The sequence below is a fragment of the Penicillium samsonianum genome (genome assembly GCF_028829775.1).
Source record: "Penicillium samsonianum strain IBT 33392 chromosome Unknown utg000002l_segment0_segment0, whole genome shotgun sequence".
Classification (NCBI taxonomy): Eukaryota; Fungi; Ascomycota; class Eurotiomycetes; order Eurotiales; family Aspergillaceae; genus Penicillium; species Penicillium samsonianum.
In genome coordinates, this window is record NW_026643260.1 from 2,455,165 (window position 1) to 2,477,741 (window position 22,577).

Consider the following 22,577-nt stretch of genomic DNA (forward strand, 5'->3'; position numbering starts at 1 on the left):
ATTCAATTGAACCGATTATGCAGGGCCCGTCATTCGGCACTCTTTCAGCCTGCCAACGGTAATATTCTTCCTTGATAGCGATAAGGGCAACATTCACGATATAAGCCATGTCAACTCCATATCGTCTTGCTTATCGAGGTCGAATTTACATAGTAGCATTGGTTCGAGACAGAAAACATGACCCCCAAAGTTCAATACTCGCCATGCTCCGATTCAACTGATTCATTGGAGAAAGATAATAATCCAGAAGAGTGCGGACTCCTATTCACGTCCAACAATAGAGGTCCCAAGTGGGGGACGCGATCCAACGTCTGGCAGCAGGCGCTATCTGTTACGATATTCGCCCTTTTGGCAGTGTTAGTGATTCTCAATGGAGTTTTACTATTCTGGTTAAAATCATCGTCTCTCGGTAATACAAATGGGCCAAGCCAGTTGGATTATTTTCGTCAGTATCAAATCACTATCTTTGACAGAAGAGTTTACTGAAAGGCGCAACAGTTTACTCTCCTTCCGGCGAAAAGAAGCATCCGGAGATAGTGGAAAAAATATACCATGATTATCATGATGACTTCCTGAGTTTTAATACAACGGTGTCTCAGCAACACTGGCGAAGTCTGTTTCCTGGTGAGTCTCGTCCCTCTTCTAACTCTACCTAGATCATATTGCTCACATGTGACAAAATATAGTGGGTGAAGGCATGATCGGCTTGACCGACCAACAGGTCATCGATATGGATGTACACCATTCCGTTCGCGGAGTGTCAGATCCGGATAGACACATCTATATGGTGGCTGCGTTTCACCAACTGCATTGCCTGGTGAGTTGTTCATGTTGCTGCCTCGCTACTAGTACAATTGACCTTCGCTAACTGTGGAACCTCCCATTTAGAGCCAAGCTAGATCGATCATCATGCATCTCTTCCATGACCCAGACTACACCCTCCGTGAAGCCACATATCATCACACCATGCACTGTGTGGACATTGTACGACAGGCGCTAATGTGTGCCTCGGACTCGACACTCATCTGGAAGGAATACGACGTCAAATGGCCTGGTGAGGGAGGAACAAGGGTGTGCCGAAACTTCGAGGCCTTGACACAATGGGTGACTGACCACCAATATGAGTCCCAATCCTTCGACCCCGCGCTCTTACCCCACACAGAGTACTGAATGTCCTGGGCATTTCCCCCTATCAGCCCCCTGTCCATCGGGGGCACGGATTTCTTTTGGCCCCCAAGGTGTTTTTGTTTTTGTTCTAGTGCTAGTTGCATAATCCATGATAGATCATACAACAAACATAGATAGTAATTTCAGAGTATTTACCCGACCCGATACGCTATTTATCACCCGTGGACCCCTACTGCGGGTCTAATGCAAAGGCCTAGTCCAATCCAATTCTTTCGTTCATGTACTTTTTATATAGCTAGGATACAAAAGACTTCATGAATGCTGTAAACATACAGAGTATATAGAATGGACATTTATGTATAAAACCAGCATATCCTAGTATAGTAGATAATAAGGATAATAATAAAACTGCGGTCTAGAGCAGTGGTTAAAGCATGTGAGACCTCGGAATGATTCTAGTCGAACAATATGGACACAAAACAGACAAGTCTGCAGGATACTACTCCGTATACTTCCCATCAAGCTGTTGTGTCCCATATAAAAGATATTCGGGGTATTTCGTACTTTGTAAAAGATTCGACTAAGCCTTTGCATTGGACCACAGTGGGGGTTGCCCAGCCCAGCCAACATACCGGGTAGATCTCCGACGTCGGGAAGTTAGGAGGCTTAGCGCAATCCACAACGGTAAGTTGAGCTGCACAGTACTTTTGCTTAGCCTTCAAATGATAAGGGAAATGGACAGCTAGTGGAGGCCTTGCATAACTGTCAACAAATAATGTTAGAGTAAAGAAGAAGTTAACATGAACTCCATACATCGCTCCATCCATGCCTCGGCACGGGCAAATTGTCATCTTGTCGCGTAATTTTTAGTTTCAAATAGATGATGTCGCGTGATAACGCGAAGGATTCGCCCCCAGGACCTTGCATAACAGGGTTGGACAATTTCCCCTATTAACAAAGGAAGCCAAAAGACGAAGTTACGTGACTATGTTGTACAGGTCAGGCGGTTCCTGAGAGTTAGGATTGGTGGCCTGAGGCCTTTACCAAGAGTCCCTTATACAACTACTTTACCATATATAGTTTTTCCACTTGAATTATGTATGTACTATTACCTATATAAGTCCACCTATTTATGAACTAGATAAAATTTGGTTTGAAGAAATATAACTTGAGAGAGAAATTGAGAGAGAAATTGGAATAGAGTATGTAGACATACTAGAGGAGGGGCGCGAACCGGGCTGCTAAGCGCGATGAGTGATATTTTGCTATAAACAAGGGGAATAATACTGAGCACGGTCCACCGGGTCCTACTGAACTGTGATGAGAAGAGTGAGAAGTAATGAGAAAACACATTCAAACGTCATTTGATTAGAATAGGATTGGTTTCAAAGAAGTTTTCTTAGTAGGAACCGCCTGACCTGCGACCTCCAAAGTTACATCTATTAAGATGGGTGCCTAAGGGTTCAAGCCACTAGCTCAGGGTAGTTAGGTAGTTCTGATAGCTGGTCTCTTCTCCTAATAAACTCCCCATCCTCCTCCTCTCTCTCTCTCTCTCTCTCTGTGCCTTGCGTCTTATAACCTCACCCCTGTCAACATGCCCGGAACAACCCCTCATCCCCTCATTCACATCAATGCCTTCGCCGGCACTGGCAAGTTGACCGTCGCCCGGCATCTTGTCGAGCAAGTCGCCCTCTCAGCAAATCTAAAACTGGTCCATAACCACCTTCTTGTCAATCCCGCTGACGCTGTCCTCCACCGCACGCAACCGGGGTACCAATCACTTCGGCTCGCTCTCCGCACCGCTATATTTACGTCCCTAACGACTGAGCCTGCAACCTTCAATACAGCCTATCTGTTCACGGACTTCCAGACATCAAATGAACTAGGTGTCAGTGTGTGCGCAGAATACGCGCAGGCCGCGAAGGATCGAGGATGTCTACTGATCCCGATTGTTCTGACTTGCGATGAAGACGAGAATATCAGGCGCATGACGCAGTCGGGGCGCGAAAAACATGGAAAACTTATGGACGTGGAGATACTGAAGATGTTTCGTAAAGGATTTCCGATTTTCGAGTTTAGCGATAGGAAGGAGTTCTTGAAGATCGATGTGACTCATCTGGAGCCAGAAGAGGTCGCGAGAATTATCTGGGAGCATGTCTTGCTGTTTTTTCCTGGTTTGAGCGGTGCGGAGTCTTGATATCGAATTTGTATTGTTATTCCCTCGCTCGAAATGTGACAAAAGAAAGAGCACCGAAAGATGAATCTTTATTATTTACAAACTTCTGAGGCTAGTTACCAACATAGGTAGCTAATTGAGGCCCAAACAAGTCATTTAGTACCACCACTACCACTCTGGGTGTGGCAACTGAATCCAATGAAATTTATCAGTTCGTCTATCTACTAAGTAGCTAACTTTGTGAAGTTGTCAAATACTCCGCCATTTTGCCTGCTAAACGCCCAAGACCAGCCATGTCCGTCACCTTTGGTCCCAGTTCCGTGGTGAGATATTCAGGGAGAGAACAGCAGAATGTCGCTGGCTTAGGAAATGACGATAGACGAGGACTAACTAAGAAGATGGTGACATGACCTTTTCGTTGAGGATGAACCTCAAGTTGCGGTGTCGTATCACGACCTAGCTCCTGTGGTAGAGCCTGGATGATGTTCCAGATTTGAAGGATAGTCTGGGAGTATTGCTGTGGCTCTACGGAGAATAACCCAGTCTTGTCCGGTCGATGGATCTCAACCTTAATCAACTTTTCATCAACGTAGTGGAAAACTGCATGGTGGCCGTTGCTTAATGGACGGTAGGTGGTGGTGTGGCCGTCATCCTTGAGATATATATCCATAGACTTCGGAACCATCAAGAGTGGAAATACAAATGCCGAGGAAGATTTCCTGCAGGTTATAAATGCGACATCAGGAGCCTGGTAGAAACTCTGTACCTTCTGAATCACTCTTCTTAGTCGGATGAAGAAGTCCACGAAGGCCTCGGCCTCCAGGGATAACACGGGCTCTCTCGGCTGGGGATGAACCACAATCTGATTTGGAAAGGTTGGGTACTTTACCACCCCAGCTCTGATCTTCCCATCTTCGAAGATCGCGAGTTGGTTCAAGATCGGGATGGTCGACCTCGCGATACCAGCCTGCTTTGGGTGTTGGGAGGAATTGGCCGACGCGACTGCGAAGATCCGACTATTGCAGTGAATCGAGATAGACCCAGATATGTCCACTGCAATCACTCCACATGAAGAATCCGGGCAAAGCTCAGCAGATTTCAGGATTGCCTTCTCCACGGCATCATTCAGCTCTGTTCCCGACCGCGCTGCAGCTGCAGCTCTCCCAGCCACAGTGGCCTGGAGTATGGCATCACCGCTTCCACTACTATATAATTGAGAAGGTTGATAACATTAGTTTGATCCATTGACGTAGCCATGTTCAAGTTCACGTACCAAACAACCGCCACCTGATCATCAGCATAGATTCCTGCGCCAACAATCGCCGTATCCCCGATTCGTCCTGGGTGCTTGAAAGTAACACCGCCAGTGGAATTGGCAGCTGCAAGATTGCCATGAATATCGAGAGCCACCGCACCCACAGTGCCGTGATTCTCCAGCAGCTTGTTCATCTTCGCCTCCCAGTACAGTCGACGGCTGTCGGTAGTAAAGTATGAGTTATCTACCATGTCCAAGCCATTTGTCTCCGCTAGCTCATCTGCCGCGGTCCCAATTATTAAAGCTGGCGCCGGGAAATCTAGCATTTTGTGTGCCAGTTTGATGGGATTCTTGGTGCGCTGTAAGCCGCCTGCTGCTCGGTACCTACACGTTCGACCGTCGATTACAGCTGCTTCTAACTGTAGCTTGTCAACATTCTTTTTTATTCAATTATTTGGGGGGTTACTAGTAATGGGTGTTCACCTCGTGGAAGCCATCATTGTTGAGGGCAGATCCTTTGCCGGCGTTGAATTGGGGGTAGTCCTCTAGATTAGATACTACTTCGGTAACGACTTTCAATGCACTTTCTCCGTTCCTCAATTTATCTTCGGCTGAATCGATCAAATAATGTAGGAAGGATTCGGTTTTCTCTTGGAGTTGAGAATCTCCTGCCCAGGAATCGGCAGCTCCAGCGTGGAGGACAATGCTGTAGGACATTGGTGGTTTATCCGATGTTGATGGATAAAAGCTTTGACATGAAAAAGAGTTGTCGAAAGCCATTCATATCTAGGAGAAGTTTACTAACTTTGCCCTCTACATTTTTGGGGTAGTCTCCGCTAGAAACAACCAAACACTCCCCAAGTGATATTTGAATGCAAGGCCACCCACTACGTCGGTTGCATAAGCCCCGGGCAAGTTGGAAAAAGCCTAGAGAGGATGAAACAAGGGCTATAAGGAAAATATTGTTTCCACAATACTGTCTAGAACATTTCCCTCCTGGTGCATTTAGATTGTCCCCCCAATTGTGCAAGGCCACCACTGCATGCGAAGATAGGATCTAAACCCAACAAAATAAATCCCCTCAATTCATCCCTCTTTGTCAATGCTTTAGAGCTATAAGAATCTTGAAGATCCCATCATTCAGTTTCGCTAAATCAACATCAACGCTCTCATCATCTTCCATCTCTTTCCCACCTCATATCAAGATAAAGTTGCATCACCGACAAGATGAAGTCCCAAACAGTCCTCTCTATCCTTTTCGCCGCTTGCAGTGTCATGGCCGCTCCAATTGACAACAAGGTCAACGAGCTGGCTTGCACCTTGTCCGGCGACATGGCCTGCGCCGGTGCTGTTGAAAAGCGCGAGGAGCCCGAGATCAACGAGCTTGCCTGTACCCTGTCCGGTGACATGGCCTGTGCCGGTGTTGTCGAGAAGCGCGAGGAGCCAGAAGTCAACGAACTTGCGTGCACCCTTTCCGGTGACATGGCCTGTGCCGGGGCTGTTGAAAAGCGCGAGGAGCCCGAGGTCAACGAACTTGCGTGCACCCTTTCCGGTGACATGGCCTGTGCCGGTGCTGTTGAAAAGCGCGAGGAGCCCGAGGTCAACGAGCTTGCGTGCACCCTTTCCGGTGACATGGCCTGTGCCGGTGCTGTTGAAAAGCGCGAAGAGCCCGAGGTTAACGAGCTCGCCTGCACCCTGTCCGGCGACATGGCCTGCGCCGGTGCTGTCGAGAAGCGCGAAGAGCCCGAGGTTAACGAGCTCGCCTGCACCCTGTCCGGCGACATGGCCTGCGCCGGTGCTGTTGAAAAGCGCGAAGAGCCCGAGGTCAACGAGCTTGCCTGCACTCTTTCTGGCGACATGGCCTGCGCCGGTGTTGTCGAATAGGTGCCATGATCTGATGATAGGTAAGAGCCGAGCTACCCTGTGCCTCGCTCATTGCTAAATATTTCTAAGAGGATTAACTGGTGAACCTGTATCTTGAGAGGTGGCAGTTTGAAATTTGATGGCGGGTGAAAGTGATGGAGAGTGTCAACGTTCTTGTATATGAATATTAGTTGCAGTGTGATTCATATTCTTGGACAAGGCTATGCATGTGACTCTTAGCTTCTTCAATTTCTTGCTCTCAAGCAACTATGCAAGTGTCTTCCTTCATAGGCCTGTGCTCAGTAACTAAATATTTTAAATTTGACAGAAATGTAGAACTCTCAAGCTATCTCAAAATTGTTTGATTCAAATAACAGTATATGATCATTTACATATAAGAAACTATGAATTATCGTGAAAAACATGTTGGGAGCTGTGAAGTATCACATCTAGGGTTTTGTACCCGTGGACAGATACAACATACAGACTTAAAAAGTCGCTGCGTTTCATTGTCAAGATATTCTTATCCTATTTGATGTGTTGAAAAAATTGATAATCACACCAGGTTCCAGATTGTATCAAGAAAATGTTATATCATCTTCTGACCGGTTCCATTTCCACCGTATCTTCCTCCTCATTGTCTGGCCCAGTCTGCTTGCTATAGGTTCCATCTCCAAGTTCCTGCACACTGATGCCCCTGAGGCTGAGCATAATCAATACTGTCGACAGCACACATAGTCCGAACAGGACGGTAAATCCCGTTGAATACGCATTGATAACTATTGCAAAGTCAGCATCACTCCCTAGCCCATGTTCCGGTATTTTACAGATGAGGATAAACAGCAGGGCTCAACTTCATCATACCTTTTGATTGAATCGAGTCTGGCAAAGTAGGTATCAGCTCAACCTTCTGCCGCGCCTGCTCTATCATCTAAAATTGTTTGTATTTAGTTAATCGCACGTCTCAATCCCAATAAGAAAAAAAAGGGAATATGACCGGGCGTAATGCACGTGGTACATACCTCTCGGGACTTATCATCGACCTTCTGGTGTGCTAAAGAGAGCTCGAAAGTATTCTGCAATGTTGTCGTCCCCAATGCAACGGCAACAAACACACCAAGTGATCTCATCATAATAAAGCACCCATTAGAGACAGCATGGTCCTCCTTGGTAGAGGAATTTAAAAGTGTCAGAACCGTGCTAGGGGCCATCATTCCCACACCTAGAGTCGGGAAAATTAGAGCCAGATTATACATGTAATCCGGCATACGACTGTGATCTGAGGTTTGGGCAATTGCGAGGAAAAGACCCAGGACGCCGATGCCGAGCAGCACTTGGCTTCCGCGTAGAGTGTAAACAGGGGTCTTCAGTCTAGCGATAACCGATGCTGTGATAACGCTAATGATAGTGAATGAGACTGATGGGATGATGAGGTGAAGACTAGCTTGCTGGGACGATTCGAGCAGAACAGATTGGAAGAACAAAGTAGTATGATACATTATCTTGGTGATACGTTAGTATACTTCAAAGAGCAATATAGGAATCACGTACCAGGTAGTTTATCAGTGAGAACATAAAGCCAGTCACCATCAGGCTTCTTGTCGGACTGGAGGTGAAGAGCTGAAGAGGTAAAATGGGGGTTTTTGCTTTCTTTTCGACCATTGTAAAGAGCCCAGTTGAGGCCATCAGAGATATTCCGAAAGTAATCACCATAGGATGACTCCAGGGAACTATGTTTCCACCAGTCGTCAAAAAAGCAAATAGCAGGAGCAAAGTAGTCAACTTCAGTATTAACAGCTGTTAGATGGTGGCACCCTGAGAAAAAATGGGTTCGGTGCATAACTTACTAGGAGCACGGATCCCCACCAATCGTAGTTTTGCAGGGATGCCAAACTCTGACTGTGGTTGAAACCATTAATCGCCATCAAGCGAGCGTGAGATGGAATAGAGACCACCAAGAGGATGAGAGCTGTAGCCGCGAATGGGATTTGGGCCTTTCACAGACAAGAAGTCTTAACAGTGATCACCATTTCTCTGCCTCAGGTCGAACTAACCTTGTATACCATGCTCCAGCCAAATCTCTCCACCAAGAAGCCTCCAAGTGCTGATCCAAGCCTGGAGGAAACCACGTACCGTCAAAATCAGATAATATAGCGAGGACGAAAGTGACATATGACTTACCCTGAACCTATCCCGTAGACAGCATAGTTCATCGACTGATAGTATCCCCGTTTCTCTACCCCGACTACGTCCGTCAATAACACCGACCCTAACACAACAAGTCAGCCACATCTCCTTGCCATTACTATAGTATTATGCGTTTGAGTACCCATGGTCATAACCCCTGCTGTACCTAGGCCAGAGACTGCACGCCCAAAAATAAGAACAGCCCATAGATCTGTATTGGCGCATATAACTAGTCCACTAATAAAGAGCGTCGACGCAGTGAGATATGGTGTCTTGCGGCCGAGATGATCGGATACACGGGCATATAGTGGTTGGAATGTCGTGGACATCAGAAGGAAAGCGTTCACGGGCCATGACGAGAGATTTGTTCGACTGAATGCCGATGCAACTGCCACATGTGATGATGCTGATAAACTAGAGTCTATAGCCGTGGACTAGATTCATATGAGCTTTGGGAGATTGACAGGCTGAATCAAACATTGCCTACCAGGTTCGAGATGAGAATACCTGAGAAGATTTGTTAGCGAATGCACGTGCTCAATTTTCATTCTTGACAGACCTGCAACGAGTATGATCGTGCGATATTTGGATAGATGTCGTCTGCTTGGAGCTTCCTTTGGCTCTTCGTTGATCAGGGTATGTGACGCCTCGGTGCATCTGTCTTCATACATTTTCGTAATATTCCCCCAAAATGGATATATCGATATATTTCAAAGTATTGACTTCAAAGTAAATGTCATTGACGATACTGTTGGTGTGGGTGGCCCTGCATACTTGCATGTTGTACGGAGGACATGCAGATCCTCCCAAAAGGGTAAGGCGGGAGGTCCACTACCACATTGCCCGTTCTCTTCGGGTCATCTTCCTCTCCAACTCCAATGGCGCTCACTTCGTATGTCTGCTTCAATTGCAGAAATTCATATGGATTGAAAGCATCTCTGCGCAATTTCTCCTCCGCCCGACGCAATCGAGACATCTTACGACCCGCAACAGCTCCGAAGCCCACGCCGGACGTCAAACACATCCGCCAAAATGCCGACCTCTATGCACAGAACTGCGTAGATCGCAACTATGCAGGACACGCCGGGTATCCGTCGAAAATTCAACAATTATCAGAGGAAGCTAGACAGCTCGATCACGACCTAAAAACCCCTCGATCCCGCATTAAGCAACTAGAAAAGACCATCGCCAAGCTACATATTGCGACTCGGCAAGATACAGGAAATGGGAACACCAACGAGAAGGGCCTGAGTCCAAGCGAGGAACTTGCCGAACTCAAGTCAGAAGCTCAGCGCCTAAAGGACGACTCGCACTCCATGACAGAACGCAAAGCAACCTGCACCGAAGAGATCAACCGCCTCGCCCTCTCCCTCCCAAACCTCTCCTCCCCATTCACACCCATCGGCCACGACCCAACTCTCGTCCGATACATCAACTTCAACCCGGAAGAACCCCCAACCTGGACCCGCCAATCCCAAACCGAGCTCCAAGCCCGCTCGCACGTCACAATCGGCACAGAGCTCAACCTCCTCGACTTCGCCAGCTCCGCCACAACGACAGGATGGGGCTGGTACTTCCTGATCAACGAAGGCGCAATGCTCGAACAAGCACTCGTCCAGTACGCGCTGAGCATAGCCCGACGCCGGGGGTGGAAAACCGTTGCACCGCCCTCAATCGTCTACTCTTACATCGCCGAAGCATGCGGCTTCCAGCCACGCGACCAACACAACGAGCAACAGATCTGGTCTATCGAGCAGAACGAACGCGACAAAAACACCAAACCCCAACGCTCGCTAACCGGCACCGCCGAGATCCCTCTAGCCGCCATGTACGCGGGCCGCGACATCAACGCCTCCGAGTTACCTATCAAGCTCGTCGGCGCGAGCCGCTGCTACCGCGCCGAGGCGGGTTCCCGCGGCGTCGATACGAAGGGTCTCTACCGCGTGCACGAGTTCACCAAGGTCGAGCTGTTCGGCTGGACGGATAGCGTGGACGGGGCCGTGCCGAGCTCGGACGATATGTTCAACGAGTTGCTGGATATGCAGATGGAGATCCTGACGGCGCTGCATCTGCCGTGTCGTGTGCTGGAGATGCCTAGTGGGGATCTGGGTGCTAGCGCGACGCGCAAGCGAGATATCGAGGCGCTCTTCCCGTCTCGTCTGCGTGCGACGTCGGGTGGTACTGCTATGCCGGTTGATCCTGAGATTCATCATTTGGAGTCGGCTTGGGGTGAGGTTACTTCTGCTTCTATCTGCACAGATTACCAGAGTCGGCGGTTGGCGGCTCGGGTGCGTGGCGGTGGCGCTAAAGAGTCAAGGTTCCCGCATACGGTTAATGGCACTGCTATGGCTGTTCCGCGTGTGCTGGCTGCGATCTTGGAGAATGGGTGGGATGCTGAGCGGGGTGTTGTTGTTATTCCTGAGGTTTTGCGGCCTTGGATGGATGGGATGGAGAGTATTGGTCGGAGCTAGATGGGAGGGATGAAGGATTATTCTCGCTCTCCTCGTCGAGACGCTGTATATTATGTACTTTTTAGGGATGTGGTGGATATATACTTCATATATTACAAGTCTATTTCATCTAAGCTATCTATACTATAAGAAGGATACGTGGTTATTTTCATGAACCTTCCATTGCATTACCTGTGATCTTTTGGTATCTCTAAAAACATAAACAAAATTGAGGTCTTAAAGACCTCCGAACCCTGGCTTATTGGGCGCAGGATAGAGCAGAACATTAAATAAAAACATAACAGAACAAATAAGAGGCAGAGCCATTCATGACTTCGTGAACACATGAATCAGAAACAAGGAAAACAACATAGATCAAATAAACATCACATCATTGCAAACCACAGAGGCAGGAGTACAATCTGGTCTCTTTCGTCAGACAAGACCAGCAGCCTGAGAAGGAAATTGCAGATAACAGAAATAATAGGGCAGAGATATCCAAAAGATGATTAGGGCGGACAAAATGTAAGCCAAATAGATAGATCCCAAGAACTTGTCGGGCTCATTTCCAAGGTAGATCTATATCTTCAACACGGGTGCATGTCAGATATGGCAATCCCGTCGGAGTATTCTCACGAGGGACAGCAGTGCCAGTGGTTGGTTGGTCCGGAGTTTTCAGCTCCAACTCGAGGAAACTACGCATTAGCGGCTTGACGATATCCCGTGCCAGCCGTTTCATCTCGTCCATCTTGCGCTCGAAGCGTTTCAGAGTCTCGCGCGTGTAAAGCGAGCCGGCGGAGGATGTAGGATGGAGTTTGAGGAAGCGCTTTAGCTCGTCGTGGGGCAGGTATGCCTGCGCGGAAGACGAGCCGATCAATCTATAGATGCGCGCAGACGGGTCTGGGGAGGTGGTTGATCGCGACGTGCTTGTCGGGTGTGACGCTGATGCGGTAGGCTGGGCGGGGCCATCGCTTGGGCCCGCGTTCTTAAGTATGGGAGCTGGCGGTGGCGTGGTGCTTTCTATCAGCCATTGGCGGAATAGACATACGGCCAGCCAGTCCAGGTATGCGTTTGAGGGGCCGACACGTTCGCCGCGCGAGGTGGTTAGGGATAGGCGCAGAAGCTTGGATTCGACGCGAGCTTTGAGCTCGTCGAGATCTTCTACTTTGTCTTCGATCACATCTAGGAGTGAGTCTGGTAGAGGCGCGTAGGAGCCGTTTCGCAGACTTGGTAGGGCGGCGGGCCACTGGCCGACGACATGAATCAAGGCTTCGGAGAAGATTACCCGACTGCGGGCGAGATATCCTAGCTTGAGGTAGCTGGGTGGGTATTTGGCGATTTGTTTGAATAGACGAGATCCAAAGCCGAGTAGGTGGTGGTCCACGCGGGGCCCTGTCACCGGAAGCGCGTCGTACATATCCGCCAATGCGAGGAGGGATTTGCACTCTGTATATGCCGATGCGATGTTGACACTGTTGATAATGGGGGCATGATTGTAAAATATTCGTAGTAGATTGTCATAGTCACGTATTAAGGGATCGACCGCGACGGCGTGTTCCCCCGTCTGCGGTAGGTGGGCCACCGACTGCATCCCTGCTAGGTTCGCCATAGATCGAAAGAAGCCTGCCTGGGCGTTGGACGGTTTGGTCATTGTTGGAGGAAATGCAGCTTGGTCGCCACTAAACATGGGGTCATAGGTTGGTTGCTGTTTCAACACGCGACGTTAGCATTATTCGCGAAGATGAGATTATGCGACGCGCCGGCGCAAGGCGTACCTTTTGGACAAGGATCGCCTCTTCATCCTCCGCGCGATTCTCCCAGTCAAGCTCATACCGCCAACGTCTCTTTTCTCCTGGTCGCGTCGAGAGTCCACCGTTATCAGACGGTGCCAGTGTTGACCCGTTCGAGAAATCATCATCCTCACTCAGTCGCGACAACATCCCCTCCGGCTTAGATGGACACAAAGCCATTTGGCGCGACCAGTCCTCATTGGTGCTCGCCTCGAAGAAACCCGAGCATTGTGATAATATCAATTTGTGGAGGAGATAACGCCTTTCCTGCGATCCGGCGCGAATCACGACCTCGGTGTCACCCGTGTATGTGAAGATTGGGAAATCGTTCGAGGAGGGATGCGAGGAGCCGCCATGATGCGAGCGACCGGAACGGTGTCGTCTGCTTGAGGGACGCGATACTAGGGAAGCAGTGCTTTGGGCGGTTGTGCGATCAACGATCTGAGCTTGGGAGACCATTTCTGGAGATTTGTTGACATATGCGAACCGGGGGTGCTCAACACCTGTCAGCATAAGAGGGCGTCATCCGAGACCGAGGATGGAAATTGGAGATTATTGTAAAAGGAAGGGAAAGAAATAAAGAGAAGATGAAGAGAGAGGATAAAGAGAAGAGGATAGGAAGAGAAACAGAAAGAGTATGAACTCCGAAGGGAAGGCTTTCCCCGCCAAAAGAAGTAAATAAAAGAAGTAAATAGAGTATACAAGGACAAGTAATAGAGTCATACAAGGTCATTAAGGGGTAAAATAGATAAACTAGATAAAATAGATCCTAGGAAGGTCCCTGTTTCTATCAGAATTCAGTTCCAGCCAATATAATACATGTAAATAAAATATTAATAGCAGATCTCCATTATGTATGAATGTGGGATGCCGCAAGCAGCTGAATTCGATAGGTGGCAAGCCAATTACCAATGCGACAGTTACTACAGAGTGGTATCTTGGATAGAATATGAAAGCATAAATAATTTCTCTTTGGCTTCATATATTAGTTTGCTTCATATGAGTTTATAGAACACTTCTATACTATAAAGTACTACTAAATACTCGACCTCGGGGCTTTTCTTTTAATCGCCCCTCCACTTTCTCTCCTTTTAGCCCGTCTCCAGTTTCGCCTTGTTTTTTTTTTTTTACTCTCTTCTTTTCTTTAAACTCTCGGCTTCTTCGGCTTCGGTCCTTTTTAACCTGTTTTCTGATAATATCAATCAGGTGGACTCGGAAGTATACGGCCTGACACCCTATACGAGGGCACTTTTATTGCGACGCTCTCCTCCACTTCCTCGACGCCCAACCCCCGCGATCCTCAAAAAATCTGGCCCTGGACACGTCTTCCCGGGACAGCTTCTATAGCTGTCCCGATCTGTCATCACTGCAGATAACATCAGTGTCTGCAGATTTTGACAGCGACGTGAGAACCGATCCATCTCCTTCGCCCTCTCCTTCCTTCGAGTCTGCCCCGCACAAAAACCGGTCCAAAGCCAGATCCGTCAAGAGGAAAGCGCGTGGTGTCATCGGTAAAGTCCGAGCATTCCGGCGGATCGCTGCCGCGAAGATGGCACATCCGACTATCAAGATCGACACCAGCGTCCAGGCGACCAAGCGCGGACTGCCCGAGAATGACGACGCGGGCCTCGATATACTCGGTGCGGATCAGGACAACCCCAACCTGGAAGCTGGAAATACAGAAGATGTTCCACCGTTCCTGTGTCAATCTGTCTCGGGTGAGTGAGGGGTGCATAAACGCCTATCGGAGAATACAACCCTGCACGTGGAATGTGACTGACCGCTTCCTTATGCAGAGATCCATGACAAGTTTGAGGATCTGGAATGGATGCAGCGCACACGTCTGGCCGAGGGTATGCTGGCCAATGATCTCTTGCATCCTTGGGCCCTAGAGTCAGACCCAAAAGTTAAAGAGAGGAATCGATATTTTAATGTCCAGGCCTGGGCAAATTGCCGGATCCATCTGCGGGTGGCCGAGGGCGAGTGTGATTTTATCAACGCATCTCCGATCAGACTGGAAGACTCGGTGACACGGGAAGGAAGGAAATATATAGCAACCCAGGTAGGTTGCGCATTCGTCAGAAATTATACATGGGTTTTGCTTACCATTAATTAGGGCCCCAAACTTGGACATCTTGCGGACTTCTGGCACATGGTCTTCCATGAAAGCCAGGAGGTCGGTGTTATTGTGATGCTTACTCAAACTTTTGAAGCGGGCCGGGAAAAGTGCGCTCAATACTTCCCATTGGATACGGAACAGGCTTCGATGGTACTACTGGCGGATGAGTCGGACGTTCTCTTCGATGAGAGTGAGCAAACAGAACCCGGTGTCTTGGGTAGGGTGACGTTGTTGGAATCAACTTTCGACGCTAGATCACGCTCTGAAATCCGCAAACTCGAACTGGCCATCGGTTCGGAGTCAAAGATTGTCTGGCATTTCCTTTTTGCTGGCTGGGCCGATTACTCCAAACCCGAAGGCAGTGATCGTCAAGCCCTTCTCGACTTGATCAAGTTGTCAGCCTCCAAATCCACCCCAGATAATCCGCGAATCGTGCACTGCAGCGCAGGAGTTGGTCGGACGGGAACTTTCATCGCGCTTGACCATTTGCTGTGCGAGCTGGAGTCCGGACATCTGTTAGATATGGAACATCCAGAGGTCGACCCTGTTTTCGAAACTGTCAACCAGATGCGCGAGCAACGGATGATGATGGTCTACAACGAGATGCAGATGCAATTTATTTACGAAGTGCTCCGAGAACAAACCGATCGGAAGCTGGGCAAGATTACAGACTGGAACATGGACTCGCCTAATGGCAGCGAAGAACGGTCTGCGAAAATGGCCAAGTTGAATGACCAGGCAGATTACTTGCCAACTTCCAAGCCGGAGTTGGAAGCTGTCCCAGATCACGCTCATACGCCGACGAGAAGTCGGTCCGGTACGCCGGAGCTTTCTGATTCTGATAATGAATGACGCCCGCTCAATCTTGACCTTTTCGTCCCATCTGTGATCATGAACTTTGGACGAGAAGTTTATGTTTATGTTGCATCCCTTCATGGCATCCGGTGTTTCCTTGGTTTTGAACTTGCGGTTTTTTCTGAATTATGCCTTGTTCCATCCCCCTGCTATATATTTTTTTCTTTCTGTTGAAATACCCCCCGTTTTGTTACTTTGGTTATTATCTTGGATGTAGTTATATTGCTTATTGACTAGCACTGTCAGTCTCCCGAGGTCGCCCTAGAGTCACTGTATATTAGCCAATTGGTGATATTGTATGCTTTGCAGACTGCTCTGAGACATTCTACTTTCGCCGAGTAACCCATTTGTATCATAGGTTTTTTTGGTATCAGATTTTGTTATTAGCATTTTTATGGCTATGTAGCAACTCCTACATCTTCCCAGTAAATCCACGCCACTGTACAATCCCTTGAAAATGACGATAATTCTCCTGCACTCTTCGCCTATCACCTTAAGTAACCGTGCGTTTGCCCATAGAAGATCATCCCCATCAAAGCATAATATAACAATATAAACAATATAAACAAATCAATAAAACAAAATTGAGATTGGTATCATACCGACGTGAGACCAAGACATGAAATCCATCATCATAAGAACAGAGAGTATAGCAAAACAAGATCTGAATGCAGCGTATAGATGCTCCTTTCGGAAGCACAAAACACACCTCGCTCCAGTTGGAAGTAACCTTAATCAATACGTTTTGCCGCAGCAGGGATTGCAGCCGATTGGTCACCGACCGGGCCAGTCTCATGATAACTAGGAGGAGCAGCTTCTCGCTCAGGACCCGGCGCGTCTTCCGTATCCCAAGTCTCAACTGCGTTCTCGTCCCAGTTGTCGACTTCCTGCTCAAGATCCATGACACCGGATTCTTGCGGGCCCATGACTTCTGAGTCGCGACGAGAGTTCCCGGTCACACCACCGAGCTCGACGTCCTCAGTACCATCCTCCATCATGCCATACCGACTTTGTCGGCGGCGTTCCATCATGCGCCGGTGGTACCAGTTACAAAGTCCGACGGCGCCTACACTACCCACAACATTGGCGACAATATCGAATAGATCAAAGTCTCGACCATTTGGAAGGAAACCCTGCACAACTTCAGAGCCAACACCCAGCCCTAATGTGCAGACCACGAGGGTCACGTGTAGCGTGCGCCGACGGGTAGTGTCCAGGACCCAGTAAAATGTTACTGAAAGTAGGAAAAAGGTGACGAGGTGGAGGAACTTGTCATTGGGTTGAAGATGTGTTGGTATCGTTGAAGAGGTGCTGTGTGGAAGAAGACCAATGTAGCCGGCCAAGAACAGCAGGAAGATGAAGGCACCTGAGGGCGGTTAGCTGAGAGATCGCCGGAAGCAGAATGGTAAGTCAACAAAGCATACCTGCGAAAGGGTAGCGAATGCGCATGGTGGTCGAGAATCGGGTCAGTGAGGGAAAAGTGAAAAGAAGCTTTGGGTGAAACTCTTTTGTTTATGAAGGTGATTGTCCAGTCTTCGTCGGGAGAGCTGTCAAATGTGGAGGAGTTCGGCCCCAGCTGATGCCTTGTGCGTCATATGCGGAGCAATGGGGATGTTCACAACAACAAAGAAGAGGTGGAAAGCTGATACAGGAACAGACAAATCCACAGTAAATCCAACAAAAGATAGAGAATAATAGATTGCAAATAAGTCAAGATGTGAACAATAGCGATTGATCGCAAGTCGAAATAGTGACAATGAGACAAGATCTGCCGGTTGACTCCGCCTTCATGCCCTGTACTTCATCCCCGTCCAGAGAAACTTCCTATGAAGCTCCCCCGGACCTTCTTCATCAAACCTCTCCGCCACGCTATCATTTTTTGCCGTTTTGACATCTTCAGTCAATTTTACCGGCGGTGTTTTCTATCTCTATGCCTTTTGTCCCTTCTCCGACCCCCGTGTCGCGTCCGATCGGCCCGTAATCCTAATCGCGGAGAATCGAGTCTCGCCCGCCCCAGAACCGGGGTTTTGGAGCGAGCATGTCGCTCGGCCACAACGCCTGGCCTCCGGGCAATATTCGGCCCCCAGATGATCTTCAGGACTCTCCCCGACCAGTCAATGGCTTAGTGAAGACTTTATCTGGCTCCCGGACACCCCAAATACGCGGCTCTGTTGGCGCCGAGGCACCGAACCCCAGCTCGACATCCGAAGCCGATATCGCGCCCGAAGAGGACCCGCGCATTGCTCAATTCCGTGAATTGTATCGCCGCAGTGAGGCGAAAATAAGTGCGCTGTTCTCTGGACGATATCCGGACGATATCCCTGCGGCTGGGGAAACTACTGAGCCGTCCGAGGCTCAACCCGAACGCGTCGATGATGCGCCTCCCCCTTCCACCGCTCCACAAAAGACTGCCCGAAAGCTCGACGACGATGATTACGATGACTACGATGATGATGACGAAGACGAGGAAATGGACGATGCTGCTGAATCCCCTCTGAAAACCAAGTCTGCTGCTGCGTCACAGGAACCTAGTGGTGCCGCGCCATTACGTCCCAGCATCTCGATATCCACCATTGCAGATGGACTTAAAGAGCCCAAGAAGGAGACAATGGAGGATCTCCGAAAGCAACTCGAGGAAGACAAGAAAGCAACGGAGGAGGCTGCCAGAAGAAGCTTCCACACTATTTTCTACACCCTTGAGAATGATCGGGATGCCATGCTTGATCAACAACGCTTGGAAGAGTCGGAAAGACAAGTCGAGGCAGAGATATCCGGCCAGGCCAACATGGGCGGCAACAATGTCTCCGGGGCTTCTAATGGCTACAGTTCCTTGAGTAATACCAACCTGGGTGCTTCCAGTTTGACTCTGAAAAACCTTATCGCACGAATTGACAAGAAGCGAGACAGGGTACAGGCATCGGATGCCGAGCTGCGGAGCTTGCTGAGTGAGGTTCGCAAGAACCGCAGCAAATGGGCGAACGAAGACAAAGTCGGCCAGGAAGAGCTATATGAAGCTGCGGAAAAGGTTCTCAGTGAGCTTAAAGCTATGACAGAACATTCAACTGCTTTTTTGACTCGCGTCAACAAACGCGATGCGCCGGACTATCATACGAGTAAGCGGCCCTTGCAACGCAATTATCTGTTTCATCTACTAACTTCCCACTAGTCATCAAGCACCCGATGGACCTTGGATCAATGACCAAAAAGCTGAAAGGCTTACAGTATAGATCAAAACAAGACTTTGTCGATGACCTCACCCTTATTTGGGCGAATTGCTTGAAATACAATACGAACACCGAACATCCTCTGCGGAAGCACGCACTTTACATGCGCAAGGAGACCGAGAAGCTTGTCCCTCTCATTCCAGAAATTGTCATCAGGGACCGTGCCGAAGTTGAAGCCGAAGAACGTCGACTCCAGCTTGCTGACAACGACGGCGCTGAGGAGAGTGACGATGAGCCCATCATGTCCTCGCGAGGTAGAAAAGCTCCTGGCAAGAAGACTTCCAAAAAAGGAACAGCCCCTTCCCGTAATACTCCCAGTCCTGCCAGGGCCCCTAGCACTCAACCAACTGCACCAGTTCGCGCAGATTCGGACGCTGCCGGTGAAGCTAGTCAAAATGGATTTTCCACACCACCTCCTGGATCTAACACGCCGTCTGACCCTGCTGGTCCAGGCGCGATAGCTGCAGCGAGCCAGGATGATATGGATATCGACGGCCCGAGTACGTCGACAACTGCGCTCAGTGCCATGTCAGTTTCCGGTGGCGTAGAACCGGAAGACCCCGAGTACAAAGTGTGGAAGCAAGTCACCAAAAGAGATAGAGCGCGCGTTGCGGCGGAGCGACATCGTCTCCTCCGGGGAGACAAGCTCAACTCCGAAGAACCCGCTTTACTCAGAAGTAAAGCTGGTATGCGCCGATGGCTTCGACACCAGAAACAAGCTACTATCGAAGCCGACAAGTCTCGCGATGGCGACTCCCAGGCCATGGAACCCGAGGCCGCAGGCGAGAGCCTTGCAGAAGGCATTGAGGTGGAAGAAGACCAGATGCTGCCTTATTATTATGATGTCATGTCTGGTGTTCCTGATCTTCCTGAGCGGCTACTCTGGAAGGAAGACGCGCAAGGCAATGTTGTTGATGCCTCTGAAGAGTTCCTTCATATGCTTCCAAAAGGTCGTTTCATTCAACCGGAGAGCAAGTTGACTCAGAAGATGAACTCGAACATGCGGCAGATGCAAGAAACGCGCAAGATCTGCTCAAAAATTGGCATCGTCAAGCAGATGCAGCTTCAATCTCAGGTATGCGAGTCCATTACTCTGTTATGACTCGAGCTCTCAACTAACCTTTCTCTAGATGTACCAAAATCAATTCCAAAAATATCAACCCGAGCCATTTCTCGAGCAAGACATCGAACCACATGTCATGAATGACAACGGCCCTGTCATTGCCCCCTGGGCCTGTAGGGCAGCATTGCAGCGTTCGGTCGCTAAGGTTTTCTATCACACTGGCTTTGAGGAATACCAGCCATCTGCTCTTGAGGCAGTTACAGATATTGCCGCCGACTTTTTCCATAAGCTAGGGTCCACCTTCAAGTCTTATATGGAAACACCAAAGGTTCCTACTACCGAGTCACTTGAAGCTACACCTTCGGCTGCTGAATGGAAACCTGCATACACTCGTTCTGAAATTGTTCTGCACACCTTGTCTACCGTGGGGATCCACATAGATGAACTGGAGTCCTATATCAAGGATGATGTGGATCGTCTGGGAACCAAGCTCACCACTGCTCATGATCGACTCAGGTCACTCCTGACAGAACTTCTTCGACCCGCCCTTGAAGGCGGCGAAGATGGCTCAAACGCATTTGCCGACGGCAGTGAACAATTCGTCGGCGGTGACTTTGCTGAGGATATTGATGAGGATTTCTTCGGTTTCAAGGAACTGGGCTTGGATCGGGAGTTTGGCCTTTCCACGCTCAGTGTTCCCTTACATCTGCTTCAAAATCGGATGTTCAATGCGGCCAATCCGCAAAGCACGAGTGTTTCACCGACCGTTACTCTTTTCGCTCCTCCGCCCCCATACGGACGCATCTCAACGGACAACTTATCTCGCCAGATTGGACTCCTACAGGAGTTCTTCAAGGGCAAGCTTGACGCACACAATGATGAACCTCTTGTGGAAGACCTGGAGCTGCCCCCTAAGCAGCGGCCCATGGCGATCAAACCCCGTCTCCCAGCCTCTGGCAAAATCCCCCAGTCTAATCTCCCGGGTCTTACATCCAGCCCGCAAAAACGAGCTGCTCCACCGATGGCATCCAAAACTGGCGGCGCAGAGCCAAGTAAGAAGAAAGCCAAGAAGAACAGTGGCGTGGCCCTCGAAATGCCCAACTTCAACCCCGATGGTGAAGGCGACCAGACGGCTGGTGACCAGGCAACAAATACCAATATGAAGACCGAAGGAACCGGCCTCGTTGATGGCGCCGGTGAATCCATGACCAACGGAGCATGATGTGTAACCTCCAAGGTCAGGTAGGTCTATGGTTGACTTCGAACATGGCCCTATACTTTCCTTCCGACCTCCTCTCCTTCTCTTGCGTCGCATGCTTTACCTTTGCATACCTGCCTGCATTTTTATTCTGATTTTCGATATCTGCGACCCATGTATCACGACACAACCAGACAGGCTTTTGTGTCCCCTTGCCACGATACAATAGACGAACAGGGAGTGAGCAGCCATATCAGCCAGTACCCAATATTTGACTATTGGCGGACTGTATCCTTTGACCCTCAAACTTGCAGCGATACATAATCCAGTCCTTGTATTTTACCGGTTACTTTTTTGATTTTCCTTTCCCTTCTTTCCTGTCCTTGGCTGGAAAGGCAACTGGATGATTCCCCTTTTAGTCTCTTTGTATCATAACGTCCCTTGATGGGACTTTTCATTTTGTGACCGAATACCTATTCAGATTTATTCAATTCAGATTCATTCTCGTGTGACTTGTATTTCGTCCTTAGGTGCTAGCTCAAGCTAAGATCAATGGGTACCTTGCCCTGCTACTTAACCCTAGAAATGACTAGAAGTAGGGACTAGCAGCTGTCTCCAATCATGACTCCAGCAAAGCTCTCTGGAATGAATCCTTTAGTCTTGTATTAGAGATAGATGTCCGCACAAAAAAAAAAGAAAAAAGAGCAAGCCAATCCACTTTGAAGGGTTTCAATGTCTATCTATAAAGTTCAATCCCACAATAAAAAAAGACGTCTAATTATTTTAAATCTATTGATTGCACAAGGGAATAAAATATCCTGGGGAAAGGGGGCCTTTTTTTGTATTTTCTGGGTTAACAACATGGTAAAAGAAATATGAAACTAAATCGTCATGGGCTGAAGATCAGCCTCGGAATACAATGAGCTAAGTTGTTTCTAGGAACAACCGCCCATTAAAACCAGGTCCAGATCGAGCAGTGCTAACGATAAAATCGGAAACAATTTCCACTAAGATACAACAGAAAGAAATATGGCCCATTCAGAAATGCAAGACCAGCCTCAAGCATGCAGCCCAGTCGTTCTTGCGAACAACAGCTACCGCAGCCCTACTGCTCAGATCAAGCCATCCTGAAGAGCAGCATCACAAAAGTAACGCCATCGAAGTTCCGCTCGAGCAATAACATAAAAAGAAACGTGAAGTAATACGCAAAGCAGTTCGCAGATAGAGAAAACTGAGTCGAATCATAGGACAAGTGCCTTGGAAGGGAAC

The 22,577-nt window shown here is 48.8% G+C and overlaps 10 protein-coding genes across 10 annotated transcripts; 6 read left to right on the forward strand and 4 right to left on the reverse strand.

The window, feature by feature from the left end:
* Positions 1–177: 177 nt before the first annotated feature.
* N7471_002784 (uncharacterized protein) lies at positions 178–1,170 on the forward strand (the record flags this gene model as incomplete). Its single annotated transcript, XM_057275504.1, has 4 exons — positions 178–445; positions 499–624; positions 687–817; positions 889–1,170. The coding sequence occupies 4 exons, from the start codon at positions 178–180 to the stop codon at positions 1,168–1,170; spliced, it is 807 nt and encodes a 268-aa protein (XP_057140142.1).
* A 1,552-nt stretch (positions 1,171–2,722) lies between these two features.
* On the forward strand, positions 2,723–3,325 carry N7471_002785 (uncharacterized protein; the record flags this gene model as incomplete). Its single annotated transcript, XM_057275505.1, has 1 exon — positions 2,723–3,325. One exon carries the CDS (start codon positions 2,723–2,725, stop codon positions 3,323–3,325), a length of 603 nt encoding a protein of 200 aa, XP_057140143.1.
* A 211-nt stretch (positions 3,326–3,536) lies between these two features.
* On the reverse strand, positions 3,537–5,276 carry N7471_002786 (Peptidase T2 asparaginase 2; the record flags this gene model as incomplete). The annotated part of the gene is made up of 3 exons (XM_057275506.1): positions 3,537–4,509; positions 4,578–4,978; positions 5,043–5,276. 3 exons carry the CDS (start codon positions 5,274–5,276, stop codon positions 3,537–3,539), a joined length of 1,608 nt encoding a protein of 535 aa, XP_057140144.1.
* A 510-nt stretch (positions 5,277–5,786) lies between these two features.
* N7471_002787 (uncharacterized protein) lies at positions 5,787–6,443 on the forward strand (the record flags this gene model as incomplete). The annotated part of the gene is made up of 1 exon (XM_057275507.1): positions 5,787–6,443. The coding sequence occupies one exon, from the start codon at positions 5,787–5,789 to the stop codon at positions 6,441–6,443; it is 657 nt and encodes a 218-aa protein (XP_057140145.1).
* Positions 6,444–7,016: 573 nt separating this feature from the next.
* Positions 7,017–9,280, reverse strand: N7471_002788 (Major facilitator superfamily domain general substrate transporter; the record flags this gene model as incomplete). The annotated part of the gene is made up of 10 exons (XM_057275508.1): positions 7,017–7,201; positions 7,287–7,353; positions 7,445–7,924; positions 7,974–8,042; positions 8,270–8,416; positions 8,477–8,537; positions 8,604–8,691; positions 8,752–9,043; positions 9,097–9,116; positions 9,169–9,280. The coding sequence occupies 10 exons, from the start codon at positions 9,278–9,280 to the stop codon at positions 7,017–7,019; spliced, it is 1,521 nt and encodes a 506-aa protein (XP_057140146.1).
* A 207-nt stretch (positions 9,281–9,487) lies between these two features.
* Positions 9,488–11,080, forward strand: N7471_002789 (putative serine--tRNA ligase DIA4; the record flags this gene model as incomplete). Its single annotated transcript, XM_057275509.1, has 1 exon — positions 9,488–11,080. One exon carries the CDS (start codon positions 9,488–9,490, stop codon positions 11,078–11,080), a length of 1,593 nt encoding a protein of 530 aa, XP_057140147.1.
* Positions 11,081–11,621: 541 nt separating this feature from the next.
* N7471_002790 (uncharacterized protein) lies at positions 11,622–13,308 on the reverse strand (the record flags this gene model as incomplete). Its single annotated transcript, XM_057275510.1, has 2 exons — positions 11,622–12,764; positions 12,835–13,308. The coding sequence occupies 2 exons, from the start codon at positions 13,306–13,308 to the stop codon at positions 11,622–11,624; spliced, it is 1,617 nt and encodes a 538-aa protein (XP_057140148.1).
* Positions 13,309–14,398: 1,090 nt separating this feature from the next.
* On the forward strand, positions 14,399–15,820 carry ptpB (tyrosine protein phosphatase PTP1; the record flags this gene model as incomplete). The annotated part of the gene is made up of 3 exons (XM_057275511.1): positions 14,399–14,567; positions 14,646–14,911; positions 14,966–15,820. The coding sequence occupies 3 exons, from the start codon at positions 14,399–14,401 to the stop codon at positions 15,818–15,820; spliced, it is 1,290 nt and encodes a 429-aa protein (XP_057140149.1).
* A 734-nt stretch (positions 15,821–16,554) lies between these two features.
* On the reverse strand, positions 16,555–17,272 carry N7471_002792 (VanZ family protein; the record flags this gene model as incomplete). The annotated part of the gene is made up of 2 exons (XM_057275512.1): positions 16,555–17,189; positions 17,248–17,272. The coding sequence occupies 2 exons, from the start codon at positions 17,270–17,272 to the stop codon at positions 16,555–16,557; spliced, it is 660 nt and encodes a 219-aa protein (XP_057140150.1).
* Positions 17,273–17,861: 589 nt separating this feature from the next.
* On the forward strand, positions 17,862–21,820 carry N7471_002793 (SAGA histone acetyltransferase complex subunit SPT7; the record flags this gene model as incomplete). The annotated part of the gene is made up of 3 exons (XM_057275513.1): positions 17,862–18,936; positions 18,990–20,122; positions 20,178–21,820. 3 exons carry the CDS (start codon positions 17,862–17,864, stop codon positions 21,330–21,332), a joined length of 3,363 nt encoding a protein of 1,120 aa, XP_057140151.1. The 3' UTR covers positions 21,333–21,820.
* Between the last annotated feature and the right edge of the window lie 757 nt (positions 21,821–22,577).